The sequence below is a fragment of the Manduca sexta genome, chromosome 14 (genome assembly GCF_014839805.1).
Source record: "Manduca sexta isolate Smith_Timp_Sample1 chromosome 14, JHU_Msex_v1.0, whole genome shotgun sequence".
NCBI classification, from domain to species: Eukaryota; Metazoa; Arthropoda; class Insecta; order Lepidoptera; family Sphingidae; genus Manduca; species Manduca sexta.
In genome coordinates, this window is record NC_051128.1 from 7,759,656 (window position 1) to 7,786,792 (window position 27,137).

The 27,137-nt window shown below is 34.3% G+C and overlaps 4 protein-coding genes across 7 annotated transcripts in view; 3 read left to right on the forward strand and 1 right to left on the reverse strand.

The window, feature by feature from the left end:
- LOC115456105 (calcium-binding protein E63-1) overlaps positions 1-27,137 on the forward strand; it is a 58,147-nt gene that overhangs the window by 6,728 nt on the left and 24,282 nt on the right. The gene's annotated exons all lie outside the window — the stretch shown is intronic.
- On the reverse strand, positions 7,771-16,771 carry LOC115456104 (cytoplasmic phosphatidylinositol transfer protein 1). 2 transcript variants are annotated; one of them, XM_030184996.2, is made up of 8 exons: positions 16,558-16,771; positions 15,474-15,622; positions 10,400-10,488; positions 10,294-10,301; positions 9,969-10,040; positions 9,625-9,879; positions 9,204-9,329; positions 7,771-9,010 (listed from the first exon to the last, which is right to left on the reverse strand). In XM_030184996.2, exons 1-8 carry the CDS (start codon positions 16,606-16,608, stop codon positions 8,861-8,863), a joined length of 900 nt encoding a protein of 299 aa, XP_030040856.1. In that variant the 5' UTR covers positions 16,609-16,771; the 3' UTR covers positions 7,771-8,860. The 2 variants fall into 2 exon arrangements, with proteins under 2 accessions (XP_030040856.1, XP_030040857.1); XM_030184997.2 differs by lacking the exon at positions 16,558-16,771 and adding an exon at positions 16,365-16,434.
- On the forward strand, positions 17,515-19,855 carry LOC115456125 (trafficking protein particle complex subunit 13). The gene is made up of 2 exons (XM_037438411.1): positions 17,515-19,121; positions 19,485-19,855. Exon 1 carries the CDS (start codon positions 17,753-17,755, stop codon positions 18,956-18,958), a length of 1,206 nt encoding a protein of 401 aa, XP_037294308.1. The 5' UTR covers positions 17,515-17,752; the 3' UTR covers positions 18,959-19,121; positions 19,485-19,855.
- LOC115456112 (derlin-2) lies at positions 22,507-26,950 on the forward strand. Its single transcript, XM_030185007.2, has 5 exons — positions 22,507-22,757; positions 22,993-23,226; positions 23,506-23,628; positions 24,341-24,504; positions 26,657-26,950. The coding sequence occupies exons 1-5, from the start codon at positions 22,665-22,667 to the stop codon at positions 26,787-26,789; spliced, it is 747 nt and encodes a 248-aa protein (XP_030040867.1). The 5' UTR covers positions 22,507-22,664; the 3' UTR covers positions 26,790-26,950.

The following is a 27,137-nucleotide window of genomic DNA, read 5'->3' on the forward strand; positions in this document are numbered from 1 at the left end:
CAATATTATAACAACAAATCTGAGTACTGATGATAGAATCTGGCACAACTATAAAGGATTCCGTGTTTGGTCACGAAAGCCTAAAAACTTTTAAGGCAGCTATTTATTTTGTTTTCAGAACTACAAGAGCTCACGACATTGCTATACTGCGTATAATGCTATCGGAGATCATAGCATGGACGGACAGCGTAATATTACCAAGCCCGTCATTAATCGGTGTGTCAGGTAAATGGTATCCAGACAATCTGTGGGTTGATAGTAATGCACGGAGCACGGATATACTCTTATCTATCATATTACAGTTATATGTTTGCGCTGTGTTTACGATCCAACCAACGCTCCGGTAAACGAAAACAAGAAATCTATAAGTCGGTTCTATTTTATAGCCAATATGTGAAAACAAACATATGTATAAATATAACTACGCATTGCATTGTGCTTATTTTTTAAATATAAGTAAGTAGATGAATTAATAAATTAGTAATATAAAATCATGTTTTGGTATAAGACCGCATATTGTTAGCAATCTCCAAGACAGAATTATATAAATATTTCAAATAAAATTTTGGATTTCAAAATCTACTTATGGCTTATGTCGTTTAAGTTTATAATATATTATCAAGTTTGCGTCTCTATATTAAATACTTATTTAAATTATTTTTATAACAATGCTGTTTTAATCCCAGACGGGAACAGGTTTATGGGGGAGGGGGTAACAATATATTTTTTTAGCAGTCTCCCGAGGCGACGTCAAATCAGAATGTTGTCTACTACGTACTTATAATATATAAAAGGCAGATAAATTTATTTTATTTATTACATTTTAGAGATTTTTTGTTTAAAGACTATTTTAATTTTTTTAACTAACTGTCTGTACCTGCGGCGGCGTCGTGTGACAGGTCGGCCACTTCCCTACAATATGGTTGAGGAGGCCGATGGCTGACACATGCGTCATACTCGTGAACGGGTGCTGCTTGTGTGGACTGTTCTGCCCATTTCGCTTACATTTCTAATTTCTAATCGCTAGAGGTACTGGGAGGAAATAATTATAAGGATAATAGAGAAATTTCATGATTCCTGAGAGGGTTGTGCAGTCATATAAAAAATTAAATTAATTTATTCCTTATTTCACGAGCCTATAAATGAACTGCTCTAAACTTTATTTGTTTTTTTTCTTTTTACTTTATCATGTACTGTAGTCTTTACCCTAAACTGATTGAAAAGAGCAACACCAGAGTTTCTTGCCCGTTCTTCTCTGGTGAAAACTGCTTTCCGAACTGGTGGTAGTGTTAATATTGACGGAATCTAAATAATGTATAACATTTTACAGATTCAAATAAATCATTTCATTTCATTTCATTATTTACCTAATTACATAAAGAATAATGACCATTTTTGATAGTCTGTCTTAGAAACAGGTTATTTATTACGAAAGCAATGACACTTTGCAGGTGAATGCAGAATATATGGTTATGGAATAAAAGATATCAACTCGTCGGAGGCTACAGAGCAATTATACGGCGGGAAACTGAAAATTGTATCTTTGGACCAATGTACAAATAAATTAGGTCCGTACGTCGCACCAAAAAGGGATGGCGGAATGTTGTGCGCTGTTGGCGATGGAGTCGACGCCTGTCAGGTAATTGGATATGAGCTACAGTGTTGCATACGTACCTATACTAATGGAAGACGCGGAAATTGGTAACACATAGAATGAATATCTTGTTTACCGATAAAGTTTCAATATCGTGCACGTTTTCCGAGTTTGGACGTGTTTCCACCAACGATGTGCGAGATATCTAAACTGTGCGACGAGAACACGGCTTTGGCGGTCACGTTAGTTACACCAGAGCTCCGCTAAGGGAAAAATCAAGTGATATCTACTATTGGATTTTTCTAAAGCACCGTTAAGCTCCCTCGCATATCTGTGTGGTTGGCTAGATAGATACGTATCTTTATGAACGAATTAACGGACAACGGGTAGCCATTGTAGGTACTGATAGACATCTGCTGTCTACTACACTGTCTGTAGTAGATAGCAAAAAATAACTAACAAAATGTATAAAATATTAATATAAGTAATTAAAATTATAGTACATGAGAATGTATAATACCGCTTCCGAACTGTCTAAGAGTGAAATAACACAGATTCGCGGCGTTAGGTAAATCCTACCGCCTACACCTAATAATATATTCAGCAAATATTCTAAGCGATGACAAAATCCACAGGAAAGCGTAATGTTTCGTAACTAGCAGTTGACGCATTTATGTTCCAGACGAAATATTTTCGCCATACATGTACTAATCACCCGTAACAAAGTTGTCCGTCGGTGCACTAATTAAATAGCAGTTGTTACATCCTACAATTAATTTAGCGGCGAGTGTGCCAAGCGATCATCTCGCATTAATACTTTGTTGTAATTGTAGCTAATGTTTTAATAAAGCAGCAGAGGCACGCTTCTCCTTCTTAATGCCATGCAACTAAAGTCGGTTTTCGATTTACTGCCTAATTCAACAATAGTAGAGATCACTTTACTTATATCGTTTTTTTTTATTCTACGTATTTATTTAATGCTTAATTTTTATATACGTCACAAAAATAAATATTATACAATTGCCCTATTTCGTACAACAAATAGGTCCGTGGGAAAATTGTGAAAAATTTTACCATTCTAATCAGATTAAAATGTAGAGTCGCTTTGATATTGTTTCCATCGATCAATTATACCTACATATAAAAGAAAATAGAAACCATTTAATGCACTAACCCGTACTTTCGAACATAATATATTGGTATGTAAACAAATGATCTCCCAATCGTTCGGTTGGTACGCAGCGCCATGGTCCTGCGGACATACACAAGCGATGAGCAAGCTGTTTGCCGGCAGATATATACATTGAATAGTGATGTCAAGATAGTGACATAGTAAACGTTAGAAATAATTAATCCCTCGGTTTTATGGCTTCCCCGTCGTTTACACAAGATGTGTAATTAGATACCCCAATAGCAGTCTTTTCGCCGAAAACGTCGTAGAAAAGTAGGTATGTGTGAATAAACTTAACGTTGTTGCTACGATACAGACTTGAGCCTGGTATACCATCTGCCGAGTTCTGTTGTAATAATTGTAATTGCTGTAATATTAAATTAATGAAACTGGACAGGTCCTACCTCTGAGAATACTGAGAGTTGCCACGTACGACTTGTACTGAAGACTTCTGCTGAAATGTGAACTATATGTTGGATGTTTGGATGACTAAACATTTAACAGCCCATTAATTCTAAAACTATTCATGTATCTAAAATCGAAAAACCTAAGTAAACCGGAATTTAATTCGGTAGCAATTAAATGTTGTTTACTCTTCACATCATGCGAGTCCCGAGTTTCTTTTCCAGTATATGTTCCAAATTTTTCTAAGACGATTTTGCTGATTAAATCGATAAAGGTGCTTAACTTCAGGCCAGCTGCCGTAAAAACTAAACAAGTTTATTCTGAAACATGACTTAAAAAGCTTATCGAGCGAATCCTCATAAACAAGTTTAAGATTGCAAGGATGGTACGGTTGAAGCAACATACATCGCACAGCGCTGTGTCAGGGCTTTACACCACACGAATTAATTGTATTAATTTTACCAATCAGTTCACGTTCGATCGTCAACCAGTTCGCGTGTTCTCATTACCATTACCATAACCATTACCATTTTACCATTTAGACTAGTTCAGTGTAAATAAACAATATTTTACCCGGACTTTAGTCTTTTATATTTACGAACCAAACGTAAATCCTTGTACGGACACCAAATCCCGTACAAAGATACTCGTAAATAAAATATGAATAATATCCTTGATACAATTTTAACGTCTTTAGGAATGGTGACACCAGATTTAAGCTATTTCTTTCCGCAGGGCGATTCAGGGAGTCCATTAATATGTGATGGAGTGGTACAAGGCATTTGCAGCTATGGTATGGGCTGTGGAGCTAATGGCGTCCCTGGAGTCTACACTGGCATAGGAGCTCACTTGCAATGGATACGGGATGTCACACAGATTTAGGTCTTATTGATTAATCTATATTGTGATTATAATGTTATCTTGCATTTGTAGAAAATAAAACAGAAGAATTTATTCGAATTCTTACTAACGGCCTTTTTTAAATTATCCCGTCTTAATATTTTATCAGATTCAAAAACTATACCAATTAAAATAAGTATGTAGGTAACTTATGAGTACAAAAATAAACCTGTTCTGGCAGGTAAATTTTCACAATGGACTTAAAAAAGCGTCCGTTATTTAAAACGGCGGTAAAGCTACCTTAGAACCTAAAAACCAGAAGCAATAACTTGGTTAAATGAATGTTTTAGATATTAAAATAAAATCTCCATAAAATATTCGACAAATATCTCCATTTATTTAACACGTAGTTATTTTAATTACATAATATCGATAGACTTGCACACTATTCATAAATGCTTGTTTAACGTCTTATTAAATGTTTTCTCGTTGCACATAATGTCGCACGATTTAAAATCGTAGAAAAAACGCACAAAACCATTAAATAAGAATTTATGTTTAGGGCAGTCATTTTGTAAGTTATAATGTATTATCACCACGTAGGACCGTTGTAATTTGTTACATTGTAATGTTTAATAAAAAAGTATACTAAATTAATTTAAAAAAAAGTAAATTGGTAGACATTAGTTTAGGACAAACTTCACACTGAAAATGTATCCACTTTTATCTATTACTTAATATAAATAGATACATAAATATATTGGGTTCTCTATAAATGCATTGTATTTATCACACCATAAAAGCGAAACACAGTTATTTCAAAATGTAGGTTTTTTGTTCAAGTACAATAAAACTCTGTTAATAACAGTTTTAATTACAATATCTCTAATCTATAAGTACAAAGCTTTCGACAACTTTGTGGCCAATGGAATCTATGAAGTTGGTTTTCAGAATAAAGCAATAAGGACATCGCGCAAGAAAACTATAGGAAGAAGACTACACACAAAACATTTTCGATTTCCATAATTAATCTTGCTTCTAAGGATCAAAATACTCTGTTTCCGATTTTACGTCAATTACCCCCGCTAGGGGCGCCACATAAACATGATGATAGATGATACAACAATGAAATATGTATATACGTCGCAAAAACATGCAAAACTCTTGTAAAGCCCCCTGAAGAAAATATTTTACGCCCACTTTTAAGCATTTTCGCGTACGGAAGAGTATGAGATTTGGCATTATTACAGTCCACATTTCATGTAGAAAAACTTATTTTTGTATATTATGTATAATATATTAAATTCGAGGAGCGAATATAACCAGCGGACTGACATTCGATTCTATAAATCTCATTGCTTTTAAAATAAATAGAGAATTAGTTTGATCTTTACATTCAATAGGTAACGAAGTACAAAGCTTTTCTGCAAAATCTTATACAAAGAATCCTTTCAATTAGTTCTCTGATGAGATGAGATCTGAGATATCTAAGAGTTGTAAAAGCTTTTAACGGTTTTTAACTCTGACGAAAATTGAGTAGCCTTATTTCCATTAAGATCATTTACAATATCATTAAAATAAAACATGTTTTAATAACATTTTGGCGCGTAAATTTGATGAGCTAATTCTTTGCATGACAAATATCGGTGGCGCCCTCTAGAATAATCTCAATTATGCTCAATGTGGTACTGTAAATATGTACAGTCAGCTACATAAGTGACTCAACAAATTTAACACTTCAAATCGACTATACACCTTAAGTTTAATTGAAACATGTTTCTCCTTTGTGTGTAAAGTAAATCCCTTTTATTTCTATAAAGAAACATATAATATGGTAATATTAAAAAAGTTTGGTGTGGTGTAGATGATTTGAAATTTTGAATTTGTTCAGCTACTTATATCGGTGACTGTTCACCGCCTCATCCGGAGCTCTTTGGTATGTCTCTTATTAAGTCATTATTATTACTGTACACATGAAAGGGTGAAGGATAAAATATTACTGCAACATATTCTTCTATAAGTAATTTAGTTCTAACATATAAAACTAACATGAAGAATTCTTTCTTCAAGCTTGTTTCCGATATTATAAATACTAAATCTTACAGAAGTGCATAAATGTAATATTGCACAGGGACACAGCTTTACGAATTGATCAATCCGTAAATTAACAAACAATATGTGTACTATATCAGCTTATTCAGCTAAACAAATTCATTTTACTTCTAACAATCAAAAACAATTACCTTGTAGTCGAAAACATATTTTAACATCGATATATATGTAGTACGTACTAGATCTGGCATTTCGTAAACTCATTGTTTTGATCCAACTGTATTGCAATCCGTACACCTGACTTTAGTATGATTTCAACATTGTCAGCGTGTGGTTATGTACGGAGTAGCGCTCATAATATAAGAACTCGAGTCTGTGTAAACCTAGATGTAAATAAAAAATATTAGTCAAATAAGTATGATTTATTGTTCAAGTGAAAAAATAAGTTATAACAGTGACGTTTTGGTGGCCAGTTTAGTTCAGATTTTGAGCACATTTTTTATATGGACGTTCGTGTTTATAGAATATACGTCAATTTATTTAAATAGGTATGCAACATATTTATTTTTTACAATTAATCCACTTTACAAACAGTTTTACATTTAACTGTTAGTTGACATTATTAGATACACTTGGATAACATTGCACAATAACAATTTAACATAGTAAGCTCAATAGAATTTAATTTACTTCTATACAATACGTGTCAAAACAAGCATGTGTCCAAAACCTATTTATTAATTGAAAATAGTTTTGATTTTTTTTCCTAAGACTTAAGCTTCCTAACATCCAATACTATTTCTACACATTTGTGAAATTTAACAGAGTATTTTAAATTTAACATAGATAAACATATCGATCAAAAACATCAACTTTTACAAATTTTCTAACACGTTATTCAAAACACTTTACACTTTAGGAATTAGGATCGTTATCCTTTAACCGCGCTTTGGATTATGATGCGTCATCCAACTGGTCACAATTCAGATAAAATACTACGAAATAAATAAATTAAGTTTAGTTCCTTACTTTTAAATTAAATATTCTATATTCGAACTTTTGTATGAGAAGTATTAGTTATAGTTTAAGGCGGATATTACTTTATCATATTGTCTCCATGGATACGTGAATTATGGTAATTTTCTTCAACATGCAGTCAAATATGTTACCTCTATCCGCCCGGATAGTGACCACCGTACACAAGGCTTAAACTCCACCATAGAATGTAAGCATGTCGCATTTCCGGATTATATGTATATCCGGTTTCAAAATGCCGGCATAATTATATCGACAGGCGAGGTGTAATCATCTCTCGTCAGTCGACTATCTGGATCATTATTATATATATTACCATCAGGTTGGGTTCACTGACGTGCCAGTATAACAAATAATAAGGCTATATATGTAAGTAATCGTCGCCTTGACATATTCATGGACTTGAAATATGATAATGTAGTAGCATCCAAACGTACTGGTTTTGTATAAACGAAGTAATACATCTTGGAATAAGACGCAGCAATTAATATAGCCTTAATATATGATTATCACTAAATAAATATTTAATTATGCCTCAGTTTAGGCTCCACAACGAAAACTTCCTTAAGGCGATACCTCAAGGTCCATTTTCAATTTAATATGACGAAATTTTAAAGGCCGAAATATCCATGATTATTAATTATTTTTACGTTTTTCTTTCAACTGCGAGAACTAATCACTAACTAGACGTGAATTCAAATTCTTTACTTGCCAATACTTGTTTAGTTACCCAGATTAAAGGTGAAACAAAATGTATGAAAATGGACCTTGAGGTATCGCCTTAACTAAAGGACAGACAGACACTTGAATAGTTCTATTTAGAAGCAATAGGTGTCAAACATGTAAACTGCACGAGTACCCCTTACATAAATAAGTCGATAAAACTTCTTTTCACTATATTAAACTAAACAAAAATTCCTATAAATCCACTAAAATTAAAGTATTTTACTACACAGCGATTCTTACACAACAGAAGTAATGTTGCTTTGTAGGGGAAGATACTTTGTAGTTTGTACTGCAAGAAACATCTTGACTAATAACTCAAAAACTTATTACTAAAAGATTTCCTAAACGCATTGTTCTAAATTATTAAGAGTCACTCAAGAGTATATCATTTAACTACAACTAACAAACATCTCAAACGTAGGAATGGTAACTACAGTTCACTCATAAAATTATGTTTTGTGACTAACTCTCAGTATAGCTCTTCATTCATATTATAACTTATCCTTGCCATCTGCTTCTTGTTCGTTATTATTTCTAGATTCGATATAAGTGGGTTTTTTAACGAAGTATATTTCGATAGAGGCTGATTTTTAATATGATACAAATAAAATATACAATGTATTATACTATAATTTCAAAAGTTTAGTTTCACTAACTCCGATTTATTTTCAGATGGCAGTCCTAATAATTTCCTAGTAACAAAATTAACACCACATATAACAATAAGCAATTCCATCTATATATTCATTTCAGGGTTTATAAATTGAAATAGTGTTGTGAGGTAAGTTGAAAGGCAACAATGAACACACATACAAATAAACCCTGTGTTAGGGAGGTCCATAGGCGTAGCTAGTAAAGGAGTGGGGGCTCCATGCGCGGACCAGGATGTTAAGGAATTGGAATAATTAAATATGATAGCAAAAAAAAATGGAAAGACATAAAATTTATAGCGCTTTCGGGCCTGTGCCCGAGTCCCTCCTGGAAAATGACTAGCCACGCCCATGAAGAGATCAACTCTGATCGGAATGAATGAGTATTTACGACCAGTTGAACCACGTTCTATTCTCCCCTGTGGGGGTGCTGCTGCTACTCTTTGACGACTTCGGCGTTCTCGGAGTTTGGGGTTTCGATGAATCGGATTTATCGTCTTCCTCTTTGCCCTCGACATTCTCTAGTGTTGCTTTAAGCTAAAAAAATATCGAATATGTATTTGACTTTAAAACAAATTAATTACGAAGTTACTTATCGAAAACCACAAAAATAATTAGATACAAATTTTAATTTTGTAGTTATAGTCTTTACAAATTAAATGTCTATAGACTTCATTATTTATATACTTCGACTTCGACAAATATTATAAATTACGTAAATACTGTTTACCTTAATATTCGTCTTTACTTGCATCTCTCGTTCATATTCCCGTACATCATCAAGGGTCATGTTAAACCATTCATCCATCCAAGCAAAAGCCTGTCTGTGTCCAAGTAACAAGATCTCGCGTATGGCCTGCATAGAAAATTTATCAAATTTTTCTCAGATTACAACCATTATTTTATCACAATAAAAATAAAGCTATTTTAAGCTACCATCATAGAGAAGCAAAATGTAAAAAAAAACAAATGACTACTATAGACGCAACCAAAGCACTTTAATTATAATGGTTATGAACATTTAACTCAGACACGTGTTATATCCAAACTCTTTTTGAGCGTACTTTGAAGTGTTTTGTCTATCGTATCAATTTCGTAAATTAAGACGAAAATATTGTCCATAAAGAAATTACATTGAAAAGCGTATTTACCCCTTGAGCATATTCTTCCACCCTTGTCTGCAAGCCCCACACTTCAAACTTGACAGATACAGCTTTGTAACAACACATGATCGGTTGGTGCGTCTCTCTCCATCCCTCAACCAGGGGACCTCGGCCGGTCTTTTCCGATTTGAAGAACTTTGGGTCTTCTGCCTCCTTGTAATGATGTGGCTTTATCTCATCATAAGCGATATCCAGAAAGTCGACTGTCCTTTGCTCCAGTTCCTCTGCAGTTAACCCCAAGCACTGAAAATATTTTTATGAAATAAATATAATTTGTTATAATTGTTATCGGCGATATTATGTCTGATATTATTTTATATATTGATTCTCACATTTTCAGTGGTCCCATTGTTGTCTTCGTATCTAGTCTGAATCGATATTGAGAACTTGGGGATGAAGGAACACTGAAAATTGAAAAATAAACTACTTACTATAAAAATATGTCAATTTTAGGCGTCCAATAAATAAGTTAAAAAAATAACCGTTACATCCACTACCGTAATTATATTTGTTAAAAAGATTTATTTTATTGCATTGATTAGTATTTTATGACCATAACTTAATATTGGTTAAGTTCAAACAACTGGTGGAAGGTTCCTTCCTTCAAGAATAGCAAAGAGAACAAGCTAGAGAAGCTGATAGCTAAAAAACACTCACTGTGTATTCTTCATGTTCATCACCAAACATGGAAAATAAATAACATGGGTTAATTAGTGTATAATTTAGACAGGTCAAAAATATTACTAAGACGAGAAATGCTTACCGGTAATAGTGTAAGGATAATAATTCCATGCCTTCTCAGTAATGTAAAATATTTTGGGTATTAAAGACTGGAGCCAGTAGGGGAGGTGACTGGGAACAAATTATTAAAACAATAAAAAAATTGGAAAACACAACATACTATCGAAGGCCTTTTCATTATGTCTAACATTTCAAAAATAACCCAATACATGTTAAACACCTATTAAAAACATAGTAATTGAAACTCTAATGATACCCTGATCCTATCTGATTCTTCAACAGACCAGTCGGTTTAGAATGTAAAAAAGACGACACGAGGGTCCGTGTCGTTTCAGTTTGGTTGGTCGAGAGACAAACATGTGACTAACGCGCCGGTCTTTAGACCAATCACAAACATCATTATTAAACGACACGAATCTTTTTGTCGTGTTTGTTATGCCACATATTACGGGGCAGATCGCTGACATGTAATCAGATTCTCAGATCAGATACGGGCATTATTGTCCAAGAAATCGAAAAATAAAAACGCATCTTTAAGTTAACTCATTCAATTATTTATAGTATGGCGATAGTTCCTATGTAAGTTTAGTTGATTGGATATTTTGATTATGTTTATTCTGAATAAGTTATAAAAATATATTATAAAACAAATTCCCTACCGCATCTGTCTGCCTCTCTGAACGCGTAAAACTCAAAAACTACCCAACGGATTTAGATGAAATTTAGTATGGATTAGTTTGAGACCTTGGGAAGAACAAAGGCTACTTTCTATTCCGGGAAAATATACTTAAAGCGTGACTTTTATAACGGAAAATTTTGTCCCGAAAAAACTATTCACGCGGCCGGAGCCGCAAGCAAAAGCTAGTCAAAGTGTATGTATATAGATATCTAAAGTCGACCATCATAGTAACTTTGGTGCGGCACCATGTCTGTTATTCAAGTGTTTGATTTCCTGTTTACCTACTTTTTACATTCTATCGACAAGATAGCGATCTTATACAGCCATTTCAATATTTATTGATTATATGAGTCACTAATGTAAATATGGTTAATCCAAAAAAAATACGATATACACTAGTTTCCACGTAGGTACCTACTACGTTTTGATAATTAAGGGATTTGTTTTATATACATTGAATAAGAGACAAACAAGCAAATGTCATCCGAAGGCAACTTCATCGCCAACGCCCATAAACATCCACGAAAGTACCAACAGAATATACCAAATATAGTAGTCTAAAATAGAAATAGCCAATTATGAAGTAAATACCTAGTCTCTTGAGGGTTTTTTAAATTGCAACGGTTTCGAAACACCGTCAAAAAACGCTGGTTTAATTCCCGTCTTATCAACATTTAATTTAAATTCAGAGAGAAGACAAGACACAGAACAAAAACAACAAACAAGTTAGTTAGTACAATATCAAAATAATTAAGTAAAAACAATGTTTAAGAAACATCTAATTCAGAACGCATAAGAACATATAAAACATAATATGTACATCTATCAGACGATTGCATGTGATGTATATAACTAAGCAGAGCGATATATAACGATTCGGAGAAATTTTCAATATCAGGAAGTAATAAATCTTATCACAGAACTATGCACCGTAAGTATTGCAATGTGCCAGACATATTTACAAAACATGGTCACGTAAGGCTACGGCATACCGTAATTAGGTTATCACTTATCGCCAATAGACAACTTTCATATCACTGCTCACTAGTAAAACCCGAGTGTACGATGTTAAAATTATGACATGTAGCATTTGTCGAAATTATTAAAAAAGGGTCATGATTATAATATTACTAGCTTTTGCCCGCGGCTCCGCCCGCGTTATAAAGTTTTTCAGGCTAATGTTTTCCGTTATAAAAGTCACGCTATATATTTTCCCGGGAGCCTATGTTCTTCCCAGGGTCTCAAACTGTCTCCATACCAAATTTTATCCTAATACGTTGGTTAGTTTTTGAGTTTAACACGTTCGGGCAGACCGATGCAGCGGGGATTTTGTTTTATGATATATTTTTGTAGAACTTTTTAAGAGGAACAATCCCGTCATACGTTATTGTTGCATAACTTTAACCGTTTATGCAGCGCACGCAACAGAAGCTCTCAAAACTAATAAATTGTCCCCGTTTTTGCATCATGTTTCATTACTGCTCCGGTCCTATTGGTCATAGCGTGACGATATATAACCTATAGCACTCCAGGAACAAAGGGCTATCCAACACAAAAATATTTTTTCAGTTCGAACCGGTAGTTCCTGAGATTAGCCATTACTGCTCCGCTCCTATTGGGTATAGCGTGATGATATATATAGCCTATAGCGTTCCAGGAACAAAGGGCTATCCAACACAAAAATAATTATTCAGTTCAAACTCCTAGTTTCTGAGATTAGCCATTACTGCTCTGCTCCTTTTGGTCATAGCGTGATGATATATAGCCTATAGCACTTCACGAACAAAGGGCTATCCAATACAAAATGATTTTTTAGTTCGAACCGGTAGTTCCTGAGATTAGCCATTACTGCTCTGCTCCTATTGGGTATAGCGTGATGATATATAGCCTATAGCACCCCACGAACAAAAGGCTATCCAACGCAAAAAGAATTTTTCAGTTTGGACCGGTAGTTCCTGAGATTAGCCATTACTGCTCCGCTCCTATTGGGTATAGCGTGATGATATATAGCCTATAGCACTCCACGAACGTAGGGCTATCCAACGCAAAAAGAATTTTTCAGTTCGGACCGGTAGTTCCTGAGATTAGGCATTACTGCTCCGCTCCTATTGGGTATAGCGTGATGATATATAGCCTATAGCACTCCACGAACATAGGGCTATCCAACGCAAAAAGAATTTTTCAGTTCGGACCGGTAGTTCCTGAGATTAGGCATTACTGCTCCGCTCCTATTGGGTATAGCGTGATGATATATATAGCCTATAGCATTCCAGGAACAAAGGGCTATCCAACACAAAAAGAATTATTCAGTTCAAACTCCTAGTTTCTGAGATTAGCCATTACTGCTCCGCTCCTATTGGGTATAGCGTGATGATATATATAGCCTATAGCATTCCAGGAACAAAGGGCTATCCAACACAAAAATAATTATTCAGTTCAAACTCCTAGTTTCTGAGATTAGCCATTACTGCTCTGCTCCTATTGGTCATAGCGTGATGATATATAGCCTATAGCACTTCACGAACAAAGGGCTATCCAATACAAAATGATTTTTTTAGTTCGAACCGGTAGTTCCTGAGATTAGCCATTACTGCACTGCTCCTATTGGGTATAGCGTGATGATATATAGCCTATAGCACTCCACGAACGAAAGGCTATCCAACGCAAAAAGAATTTTTCAGTTTGGACCGGTAGTTCCTGAGATTAGCCATTACTGCTCCGCTCCTATTGGGTATAGCGTGATGATATATAGCCTATAGCACTCCACGAACATAGGGCTATCCAACGCAAAAAGAATTTTTCAGTTCAGACCGGTAGTTCCTGAGATTAGGCATTACTGCTCCGCTCCTATTGGGTATAGCGTGATGATATATAACCTATAGCACTCCACGAACATAGGGCTATCCAACGCAAAAAGAATTTTTCAGTTCGGACCGGTAGTTCCTGAGATTAGGCATTACTGCTCCGCTCCTATTGGGTATAGCGTGATGATATATAGCCTATAGCACTCCACGAACATAGGGCTATCCAACGCAAAAAGAATTTTTCAGTTTGGACCGGTAGTTCCTGAGATTAGCGCGTTCAAACAAACAAACAAACAAACAAACAAACAAACAAACAAACAAACAAACAAACAAACAAACTCTTCAGCTTTATATAATAGTATAGATTATAAATGCGAAAGTTAGTGAAACTGTTTGGATTTTGTGCAAATAACACACACATAGGCACACAGACTATGTCCTGGATATACATACGCTACTTTTTATCTCATTTATTTGCTCCCATGGGAAATAATAGAATTTGTAATCTGATTATTAGATGGCCTGACGTCGTACAACTGCGGGAATAAATGGCCACGGTGTTTTAGGAACTTTTGTACCAAAAAAGGCTTTTCACGCAGGCCAAATCGCGAGCAAAACCAAGTGATTAAATAAATCTCATAATTAAGCATATCACAATAGTAGAGTGGCCTTGTTATTCCATTGTCTTATACTCGTTCGGCTTGACTGATTTTGACTGCATCGTCTTACATGCGTGTTATTTGTGTATAGGTCGATTAGTATACGTGCAAATGGTATTTTTCGATTAGCCTGATAAAATAACTTTTAGGAATAATCATTATTTTTATGCCATTGCATATAAAAATAACAATGACTAATGCCTTGGATTACCAGCTACGAAAAATATAACTATTTCTCCTTATTTTATCTTTATTTTCATCTTCATTATCAACATACTAATGTTTATTTACAATCTAGGCAAACCATTACCTACTTTTAAGAATTAAAATAAAATGCAAACATGAAATTAAATCACAATCATTATTTCATAAGCGAAATCGATAAACACGCATGCTGCGACATAAAAGTCGCCTAATAAGTTATTTTAATTCCATATGGCTTAGTGTATTGTTTTTAGTTCAAACATACTATAAAATTCAAATGTAACATAGGATAATACTAAAACATACATATCAGGCTTTTATCTTCAAAGGGGTAGGCTGAGATGCATTCAGGGCACCTACTTCTCGCCATGTGTGCTCCATAACATTATATATTAGGGGGCGAGCTTATTGCCATATCGGGCACTAATTCCAGAATGCAGGGTGATGCTGAGCCGAAAATCCGGATACTACTTAACACTTCGGACCTGAGATTCGAACCCATGCCCATCAGGTACAGTGGGATCTACTCAAAATCAATCTGGATGATTCCTGTTTAATGTCTATTAATGTATTCAATTAAGTCAGTATTGCTCAACACAACTGTATCGCAATAGTAATACAGAATCGGGATAATTTGGGCGAATGTAAAGCATTTCAGGTGATACATTTAGGATAAGCAAGAAGGTATATTAATTAATGGCATGCAAGTAATGAACAGTAAGGTCAATACTATTAGTTATTGCTAATTACCTGGACAAATGTATTCTCTTCTCAGTGAACTGGCCAACTCCATTAAGTTTATCAGTAACCTGTTCATTGGCGACCACCTCCACACCCTCGCCATTGTTGGATTGTTCAAAACTGTGCCGAGCTATCATGTATAGCTGACCAATACGGTACTGAAACCATACAGCAATAAAATTGAATGAGTAGTTAGGAACTCAGTTACTTAAAATGAGGTTCTAACTATAGTTAAGACTTGTAAGGAAAAATTTATGACCAATTCAATACTTAAGTTTTTTTGCTCTCAGCAACTCTACTTTGAGAGATTAAATCTAGCTTATATTATTATTTAGCAACCACACTATGCAGCTTTATTAAGTGTATAATGTATTGGTATGTTTAAGTATATTATTGTTGACTTTATACAACAAAGTGTTCAACCCTAGTTAAAATATTCAAAGCATTTTTCTTTAGTTATTAAACTAATGTAACAAACACTTAGCACTACATGGGTATTTTTGGAAGTGGTTTATGTAACAAACAGCAACTTATCACACACAATATGCACAACAATATTATGTAGATACATAGAAAAAGAAACATACTTTTTTTACATAATACAATCTGTAATGAGTGAAATTTGAAACATAAGCACATAAAATAACTAACACTATCCTCAAACTTAAGTTCATATTGTTGTCACGGGCATAATAAATTACACTGATATAATAAGAGTAGTAGAGCACGTCTATTTTCCTACATCACATGTATAATTGCCCTCACCATATAATATCACAATTACAGTTTGGAATTGTTTCGATCAAAATTTTTTGCCTAATTAGAATACCATCACCACTTAACAGAAATACTATATTATAACTGAGTTTTACTATTCTCAGTCTCTAAAATTTATGTTACCCATGGTTACAGTGGATAAATGATATCCATGAGAGACGACAATAAATACTGCGTAACAAAGTACACATATCACCTTGTTACTACCAATGGACACATCTTTCGAAAGGGTGGAGACGTTCATTTTAGCATTAAATTCTTCGCAAGCATATAATCGAATAAACAATTTCTCTAACCAATAATAAATTTTTCTTACCTCTTCTACAGTCATCGGCATACATATTCTGTATTCTTTAGTCAAAACCATATTTCGTGTTTTTCTTCAATGTGAAGTCTAATTTAATTATTACAAATTAACTTTGAAAAATAGAATGAATCCAGCAAATCAATCTTTACCTGCATCAAATGTAATGAAATCAAATGAAATCAAGGGACGTGAAAATATATTGATGTTTACTGTCTGTCAAATAACGATATAACAATATGAGATTAGTCAATCGATATTACTTACGAAAATTCAAATTGAGTGCATGATTTCCACGTCATTTAAATAAAACCGGAAATAATTTATTTGAATTAAAATTGAGACCAAAACTAATAAAACTGCATACATTTGCGGATAAATGACTAAGAAATAATCACTAAAGATTATGTAACATTTTAGCAGGTTAGAGTTTTATATCATATATTTTTAGTAGCACCTTAACAGAGCAAATGACGGATAAAATTTGTACAGTTACCGTTCTTTTCATCAGTAATTTACATAAAATATAATCGATGTTCTTCAAAATCGAATTGTATGCTTCCCTAGTCCCAAAACAAAATACGCATAGATTATGTATAGCCAAATAAAATATGTATGGATTACTTATGAGTTGGCTGCATGGTTATAGTTTTCCTTAGCCGGTCACTTAAAAACGAATAAAAAAGTAACTGTAAGGTCGAGCGTATACATGCGGAGATTTTGTTCGATTATTAGCTTGACGAATAATGTTTGTAACACTCGTATCCGTAACCATTCACCTGTACTCCGCAGGTATTTAAATCAGGGGTATTATCAAAGATCATGCTGCGAAGTCATAATAATATATGTATAATATAAATGCTTACATTTTTATCCTTTTTATAGGGAATCGGCTAAAGTTGTAGACCATACTGCCGAGTCTTTTTTACCAAATCTTCTGAGCCAAGTCTGTATAAATAATTGTCAAAAAAAAAGTAAAATGTCATTTGTCAATCTAAGTTCTGTCAAGTTTGGTAGGTAAATCACTATTATAATTCTCTTTGTAAATCACTATTTCATTCTACTACCATTTATTTGGTAAAAATAAGATTTTGTAAATAATCTTTTTTTTAAACAATACAACAAGGTCTCAGAGAAGTCTATATGAACATCACCCGAGAAAGACAATAAATTTTCGCGAAATCTACCTTATAAATTTTATTTAAAAATGGATGGAAAAGAAGTTGTGGAACATTTAGTCGCTTTAAAAGTAATGAGACTAACTAAACCGGCGTTAATAAGTCCGAAAATTGTGACGTGTGACTCTAAAGATTTACCAGGAAATATATTAAACAATTATCTTAAAGATGATGCTACAGCCGTAACACAAATGGAAACTCTTGCAGCTGGGCAGTTCTTACTGCTGCCCCAAAGTTTTGGCAATATTTATTTGGGAGAAACGTTTTCTTGCTATGTATGTGTGCATAACGAAACTAACCACCCAGTTCAAAGTGTTTCCATAAAAGCAGATCTCCAAACTAACTCTCAGAGAATTGTCTTATCCACTCAACAAAACATGTCGCCTACTATGCTGGATGTTGATGAAACACTGAGTGACGTCATTCATCATGAAGTAAAAGACCTGGGAACACACATCTTAGTGTGTGAAGTGACATACATGTCTAATTACAACACCCTAGCTTCATTCAGAAAATTCTTCAAATTTGAAGTAATGAAACCCTTAGATGTTAAAACTAAATTTTACAATGCTGAGTCAGATGACGTGTATTTAGAGGCACAAGTGCAAAACATTACATCTGGACCAATCATACTGGAGCAAGTATCATTAGAGAGCTCACAGCAATTCACTGTAAACTCTTTAAATGAAGTCAACGATGTGTCTGTGTTTGGAGATGTTGCCTTACTTCAGCCCCAGGAAAGCTGTCAATACTTGTACTGTTTGACTCCAAAAGAAAACATTTCAAAAGAACTTAAACTACTTGCTGCTGCAAAAAATATTGGCAAACTTGATATTGTCTGGAGATCTAACTTGGGTGAGAAAGGCAGATTGCAGACTAGCCAGTTGCAAAGAATGACCCCTGATTATGGCGATATCAGGGTTACATTTGAGATGCTTCCGAATAAAGTAATAGTGGATGAGCCTTTTAATTTCAAATGCAAGATTACAAATGCTAGTGAGAGGACACTAGATTTAATCTTGAAATTGCGTTCTTTGCAAGACAGCAGTTTACTCTGGTGTGGAATTTCAAATAGAAAATTAGGCCCATTGGAGCCTGGAAATTCAATTTATATTCATCTAACAGCATTACCCATTAACACAGGTCTGCATAATATAAATGGAGTATCACTAGTTGATTTATTCTTAAAGAGAACTTATGATTATGATGATTTAGCATCTGTATATGTGTATTAAAAGAAATTATCTTGTATTGTAAATTATAATGTTATATTTAACCTCATGACCTTGTTGACTGTTTTTTAATTTCAGCAGGTGCCTATATTTAATTAATAATAGACATGTGGATATAAACAGTATGACTGCTGTACTGACCTACTTGTTTGATTTCTAGAGCACATTAAGGCGATACCTCAAGGTCCATTTTCATACATGTTGTTTTACCTTTAATCTGGGTAACTAAACAAGTATTGGCAAGTAAAGAATTTAAATTCACGTCTAGTTAGTGATTAATTCTCGCAGTTGAAAGAAAAACGTAAAAATAATTAATAATCATGGATATTTCTGCCTTTAAAATTTTGTCATATTAAATTTTAAAGGCCGAAATATCCATGCATATTATTTATTTTTACGTTTTTCTTTCAACTGCGAGAACTAATCACTAACTAGACGTGAATTCAAATTCTTTACTTGCCAATACTTGTTTAGTTACCCAGATTAAAGGTAAAACAACATGTATGAAAATGGACCTTGAGGTATCGCCTTAAACAAAATTTTGTTTCTCTGTATAACTTGATGGCAACTAACTACATATTATATCCCTAATTAGTAATGGCAATTAATGCTATTTCGGATTAATTTCACTAGCATGCTAAATAACCATGCTAATGCAAATGCTAATTGCTAATGTCACATGAATTAAAATAGTGTGAATTTTAATTTGGTAATAATATTTCGCAAATTTAAATGCAGAATAAGGAATTAGCAATTCGCACACAACCAACAAAACAACGGACTAAGTTCAAGGCGCATTTTTTTTTATTTATTGCCAATTTACCTCCTTTACATTTTATTAAAATTATATGATATTCATTTGTACATATATCATAGAATATAGAATGAGTATTATACCTAGTACAGTGTGTAAGTTTTTATTAAGATTACCTTTAATTCTCTATTCAGGCATAATAAATATTATTGTGTGCAATGTTATCCGGCCTAATTCACGGTAATTTTCAAAAAATATAAACAATTCCAGGAGCCACTCCGCGCGACGCATCTCTCGTGCCTTTTTCTCGCTCACTCCTCCACTCAAAACAGGCCGCGTTAGCATTAGCATTTGTCACGGCATTTATCATTATAACTCCGGGCGCTAATGAGAGCGCGCACGCCTGCGTTGTTATTGCAAAGCGCGCTAACGCACCAATTAATTACCATTTCAGGAAATTTAGCAACTGTATTTAATTTGTGAAATGCTATATGTGGTTTAGCATGTTAATAATTAATGCTAATGCTAATTAATCCAACACTATCCCTTAACAGTGTTCTGCTGAACTCCTGTTAAATCTAGATGTAGAAATAAAAATCATGAATCATCAATGTTACTAATATTAATGTGAAAGTTTGTGTAAATATGATTGTTTAAAGTAAGCACAGAAACCAAAGTATGGTTTTGGATTAAGTATGGCGCTCGGATAGATCATGTTTTGGATTAAAATATAAGTACCCTATTTTTTCCCATTAAATTCCGTAGGGGATATGTATTTATTCTTTTTCTGATTTTTTTACAGATCGCGTTGGCTTCGTATACTAATTTTGGGACTTATATACTGAGAAAGGCGTTTTACGCAAAGGATCAAAAAGATGTGGGATTTAATGCGTATAATGCCTACTCGTAAAGAGTAAAAATAATTCTGTACAGTCAGTAAATATGGAGGTGGATAGTGAATAGTGATCCTTTTTCTAATTATTACTTATTAGGTTTGGTAGTGACGTCTAATACACCTGTGGAACTAATGCGGTATAGGCAAATTACATATCAATTTCAAAAAGTCACCTAAGCACAAATAATATTACCTAGAAGGATAAATTGCAACCAGTGGCGTAGCTTGTCATAGGGGGGGCCTATATAAAATTCTGTTAGGCCCCTCCAAAACGTTCGCGAGCCTTCATAGGCCTCAATGTGAATTGGTAACCATGGGATATACACACTTAACTGTGTGCCTAGAGCCGTGATAAATGTCCTCCTATGCATCGGCGTGCATTCGGTGTGGAGACTGAGCGCACAAGAAACCAATAACAGGTTGCACATCATAAAATAAAGCATGATCAATATTAAGATATTTTATCTCATGTACTACATAGGGCATATGCCACATACCGCATAGTTAATATGTGCTAGGGCACATATTAACTATGCTGCCGCCGCGAACAGTCGAGGTGGGCAAAATAGCTCTTGCGCAAGTACCCAAGGCGTGGTACTTTGTCGGCGGTCACATTAAAGTACGTTGCGAGCAGGGGCGTTGCTACCGCCATATCAATCGTATCAATGATACAGGGCTCCCAAGCTTTAGATGCCCCTCTTGACCCATACCTACAATAACTCAGCGGGCACCCTAATGTTGGCCTTCTCCCTTCCTCCCACCCTAAGGGGGTTCCTTATTCTTCCCCAACACTTTATTCCCAGCTATCCCCTCTCAACCTTCCTCCAGGGCCTTGCAGTTGCTATGCCGGGGAATTCCAGCATCCCATTCGAAGGTTCGACGGCAGGGTTCAATATCCAAAAAAAACCTTTCATTGGTAATATGGTCGAATACCTACTTTTGAAAAAAGAAAGCAGATACCTACATTAATCTTTGCTTTGAATGTAATACCTACTGCAAAGAGCAAAGAGAATATAATCACTACGTTTTAGCAAAGAGTATTATAATACATGTATGAATAGTACTGCCAGAAAAAATATGAATAAGTACCTAAGTATATTTTATATATTTATATCATCTGGCGAGTTTGTTTGTTTTAACACGCTAATATTAACAACTAGTGGTTCGAATAAAAATTACTTGAGTGTTTGATAGCCCACTTATCAAGGAAGGCTATAGACTACATAGCATCACGCTAAAACTAATAGGAGCGCAGCATCAACGAAAAATGTTGCAAAAACGTGAAAATTTATTCCCTTTGAGAACTTCTGTTGTGTGCGCTGCGTACAAACGGTTAAAGTTACGCGACATACATGTATAACGAAATTGTTCCTCCTAAAAAGTTTTAAAAACTATATTATAAAACAAAGTCCCCATCATATTTCATATCTGTCTGCCTGCTGAACCTAATAAACCCAAAAACTACGCAACGGATTTCGATGACATTTGGTATCTAAATAATTAGAGACACAGGGAAGGACATAGCTCTACTTTCTATCTCGGGAACATACATAATGGGACTTATATCCTGGAAAACTTTCAGGCAGGCGAAGCCGCGAACAAACTGTAAGATATATTGATATGTTTTTGTTTTCTTAGTTCCTTATTTATTTACATAGGTAAGGCGTTATTTATTTACGTAATTCTTATTCTGGTTTCCCATTAGGTATTATAAAAATAAAATATACACATACATATCAATACATATTACATATTGAGTTTTCACTTTTCATAGTATTGTAATCATTGTAATGCTCTTTGATAATAAGTCAAGAGAGTTGACAAATTATAGTCTGTAATTCTGTAATCAATCTAGAGTGCAGACTTTCCATATATATTATAATTATCTTTGGTGCAGACTGTAGGCCTCAGAACAACTGTAGGCAATTGTGACAAATGACAACTGACACTTGTTTATGAATCTGATGTGGCCCAATCATGTCGAGTCGAACATTTTTTCTAATAACTTAATTCTTTTTCTGTTATAAATGTGCTGCTAGAGGAAGGAGTTTGTCGTAAATATGGCATATCAAACACTTTTACAGGAGTATATGCTCATACCTCCCGTAACAAGAGCTTATACCACCGCTTGTGTGGTCACCACTCTAGCAGTCGTAAGTATTATTTCTCTAGATTTTACACCTGTATTAGTCTTATTGAATCCTTAAGCTATTGGAAGCAGTGCTTTTCTAACTTTCACAATTAGTAAATGTTTATCTGTTTATATATCTAAATATTTTGCCCATTATGAGAGTGTCTTCCCTATTGTAGTCCCATTGCTTATACATATTTAAATTAAAGTTTCCGTTTGTATTCTACCGTATTGTAAAGTCATAAATTTCTTTACAGCAACTGGACTTAGCGTCACCACTTCAACTATATTTCAATCCTAATCTAATACTGCACAAATACCAACTATGGAGGCTGATTACCACATTCCTATTCTTTGGAAATTTAGGGTTCAATTTCTTTTTCAATATGATATTTACCTACAGATACTGTAGGATGCTTGAAGAAGGCTCATTCAGGGGGCGGACGGCTGATTTTGTTGTTATGTTCATGTTTGGTGGAGTATTAATGATTGTATCCTTTTTATAAAACTGGTTTGTTTAACATTTTTAAATTTCGACAATAATATAATGCAGTCAAGAGCATCCATGAAATTTCAATTTAAATAATATGCATAATTATTTAATAAAACTTGGTCTCCTGGTTTTATTCTTACAATCAATAATTGTAAAAATATCTGTTGTTTATTAGATCATTGTGACAACATTATTTATTAGTGACATAATAAATATTGGCAACAAGTTTAGTGTGTCATGCCAAATACAAAATTGATTTCCTTAATGATGATAACAGTTATGCGCTTTCTTTGTTAATTTATTATTTTTAGGACAAGCATTTACCATCATGATTGTTTATGTCTGGTCGCGCAGGAATGTCTTTGTGAGGATGAACTTCTTTGGGTTGATGAATTTTCAGGTAACTGTACGGTTTTAATACTATCTGACACACACTTGGCTACAAATACTACTTTGTGTGTGGTAAAAGCTTAAAGATTTTTACTCTAATAAGAACTCAATTTAAACTGTACAGTTGTTTCATCACTTTTTATGCCACATAAAAATATTTTTTGTGCAACACATGCCCTTTCAAATGTAGGAGACATTGAAACTGCTACTTGTATTCCTAGTAGGAGCTGTTAGATTTTACCAAATTATTATAATAGAACTGCTATTTATGCATACATTATTCTGTACGCAAATAATTTGTTGGATTACTTAGATTGATAACCACACTAGTCCTTACTATAATATGATAAATGCAAAATTCACTGTGAAATGTCTATTGCATTTTCACAGATAAATACAACTGATTGTAATGAAATTTGGTATGGCAAAAGCTTGAACAGCAAAGAAAGAATAAAGGCTTTTTTTAATATTTACACACTGTATTCAGTTGCGAGGTGTCCACATGTTAATTATTTAATATGTGGATGTCAGTGTATTTCATGATTATTACTACAGTAATATTTTAGTAGCTGAACAATCCCATGGGACAGCATAAGATCTTGCCATTGACCTGTATTTCAATTTATATCTCACTTTAGCACCAACCTACATCAACAGTTCCTCGTTAGTTTGCATTTTACTTAATTCCTAGATAAATAATTATCATAACATACATTTTTCAGGCACCTTACCTCCCTTGGGTGTTACTCGGATTTTCGGTCTTGCTAGGCAATGCTATATCAGTGGATTTAGTTGGAATGGCTATTGGACATGTATACTTTTTCCTGGAAGATGTGCTACCAAGGCAAAGACGAGGACAAAAATTTCTGAAGACACCTGCATTCCTGTAAGTTTAGTATTCAAATTTTTGTTATAATTTATAATTTGTATACAGGATTATGCATTTTCATAATGTTATAAAATAATAATAAAAGAAAAAAATATTTCATCGGGCCTCAAAATGAACACAAATGAATAATATCATAATTCATGGTAAAGTTACCAACACCTAATGTCTTCAGGTTCAGAATATGGATGATCAACAATTATCAAAACTGAAAATAAAATATTATATTATTACGATATTACGTCAAATATAGATAGAACAGTCCTCATCTTTGTACTACGCATCTATACTATTATATAAAGCTGAAGAGTTTGTTCGTTTGTTTGTTTGAACGCGCTAATCTCAGGAACTACCGGTCCAAACTGAAAAATTCTTTTTGCGTTGGATAGCCCTTTGTTCGTGGAGTGCTATAGGCTATATATCATCACGCTATACCCAATAGGAGCGGAGCAGTAATAGCTAATCTCAGGAACTACCGGTCCAAACTGAAAAATTCTTTTTGTGTTGGATAGCCCTTTGTTCGTAGAGTGCTATAGGCTACATATCATCACGCTATACCCAATAGGAGCGGAGCAGTAATGGCTAATCTCAGGAACTACCGGTCCAAACTGAAAAAATATTTTTGCGTTGGATAGCCCTTTGTTTGTAGAGTGCTCTAAGTTATATATCATCACGCTATACCCAATAGGAGCGGAGCAGTAATGGCTAATCTCAGGAACTACCAGTATGAACTGAAAAATTCGTTTTGTTTTGCATAGCCCTTTATTTGTGAAGTGCTATGGGCTATATATCATCACGCTATGACCAATAGGAGCGGAGCAGTAATGAAACATGTTGCAAAAACGGGGACAATTTATTAGTTTTGAGAGCTTCCGTTGCGTGCGCTGCGTAAACGGTTAAAGTTATGCAAAAATGATGTATGACGGGATTGTTCCTCTTAAAAAGTTCTAAAAAATATTATTATAAAACAAAGTCCCCCACTGCATCCGTCTGCCTGAACGTGTTAAACTCAAAAACTACACAACGCATTATGATGAAATATGGTATGAAGACAGTTTGAGACCCTGGGAAGAACATAGGCTCCCGGGAAACTACTACTTTTATAACCGAAAACTTTAGCCTGAAAAACTTTATAACGCGGGCGGAGCCGCGGGCAAAAGCTAGTATTTTGATAATCCTCTGGGGTCTGTTTCGGTAGCATAAAAAATGTGCAAGCTTTCCTAAGTGTAACATCTAACTCCATAGACTCAGTGACCCAAAGTGTAAATCAAGATTACTGTCATAGACTAGACTAGACACCGAGTTAATCAAGTAATATACAAAAGTATTTAAACAAATGTCATCAATTAAGTCCAATGGCATCACTATTTGGAGTTAATTAAAATGGATATTGTTAATTTAATGAAGTCCATGAAAATTAAGACTAGAAACTATAAAATTGAATTTTTCGACTATATAAATTCATCAATCATCAATATTGAAAGAAATGAAGAAGTACGTATAAAAGCTGTTGTTTTGCATCCCCGCCATATTTGAAGAGTCTATTGTAATGGGTACACATAATCATCTAATAATACAATAAAAATCCTACCTCAAACTGGAATCTGAATATTTGATTAAATTATTTTACGATGATTTAGAATTAACCTCCACGTACATGGCAGAATAGGAGTAATAGGACCCCACGGTAATGCGAATAGTTCACGCACACACGGACGACACCAGCTCTTTGCCATCGACACGGCTAGCACGCGCGGCCGCAGAGCGCGTCAAAGCACTTTGTGTGTGTGTGTGTGTGTTGTGTGGCGCTTAAATCATCAATGCCACACGGGGCGAGTCGGGGTGATAGCCATTACACGGGTGGTTTTATTTTTAATCAATAATTATTTTTTAAAAGTGTAATTTTTGGTACATATTTTTCTATTGATTCGAGTTCTATAAGTGGATTATACCAACCTCCGTAAATATGGCGGAGATGCAAGACAACACCGAGTATAACAGACTTTATTATTGTACAATTGAAATCTCTATGATACTTAACGAAAGCGAATGAATGACTAGAGACGTCAATAAAATATACCAGAAAAATGATAAATCCAATGTTAATACATACTATGTCTGTTTATTTAATTTCCATTTATTCAATTTCTAGGAAAAGGCTTTTTGATCCGCTGCCGGAGGAGCCAGAATATGTGCCGCTTCCTGAATTGGACAACATACGACCAGGTGGATTCGACTGGCGCCGACCTTACCAACCCAACAACCAAGAAAATGAAAATAGATAAACATTTATGCTACCAAAACGGCGAGTGATAATATTTAAAGCCAAACTACATATTTAAGATATCAATATTGCGTAATGGTATTTTTGGAAGTAGGAGGTTTCATGTCTAGTACATTTAATGTAATGTGTGAATTTAGCCATAAGAAAAATATTCAATGCCAATGTTATTTTATTTTATCAATCACCAGCAATATGTGTATAACGAAGATTGTCTTGTCTAAATAGCCCCAAAGGTAAGAACATAAAATCGTATTTGTGGATATATTGGCTAGCATCATTTTTTTGGGTAAATGATCATCACAGCATTTCCCGATACTTTTTGAGATCCTTCAGGTGTTGACGTCATTTT

Coding starts and splice junctions, on each gene's coding strand:
- LOC115456104 (XM_030184996.2), bottom strand. CDS start 16,608: ATGGTTTTGACTAAAGAATACAGAATATGTATGCCGATGACTGTAGAA. Junction 9,880..9,968: donor ACAATGGGACCACTGAAAAT/GTGAGAATCAAT, acceptor AAATATTTTCAG/TGCTTGGGGTTAACTGCAGA. Junction 9,330..9,624: donor TGGAAGAATATGCTCAAGGG/GTAAATACGCTT, acceptor TTTTCTATGCAG/GCCATACGCGAGATCTTGTT.
- LOC115456125 (XM_037438411.1), top strand. CDS start 17,753: ATGGATGGAAAAGAAGTTGTGGAACATTTAGTCGCTTTAAAAGTAATG.
- LOC115456112 (XM_030185007.2), top strand. CDS start 22,665: ATGGCATATCAAACACTTTTACAGGAGTATATGCTCATACCTCCCGTA. Junction 22,758..22,992: donor TGGTCACCACTCTAGCAGTC/GTAAGTATTATT, acceptor ATTTCTTTACAG/CAACTGGACTTAGCGTCACC. Junction 23,227..23,505: donor TTGGTGGAGTATTAATGATT/GTATCCTTTTTA, acceptor TGATGATAACAG/TTATGCGCTTTCTTTGTTAA.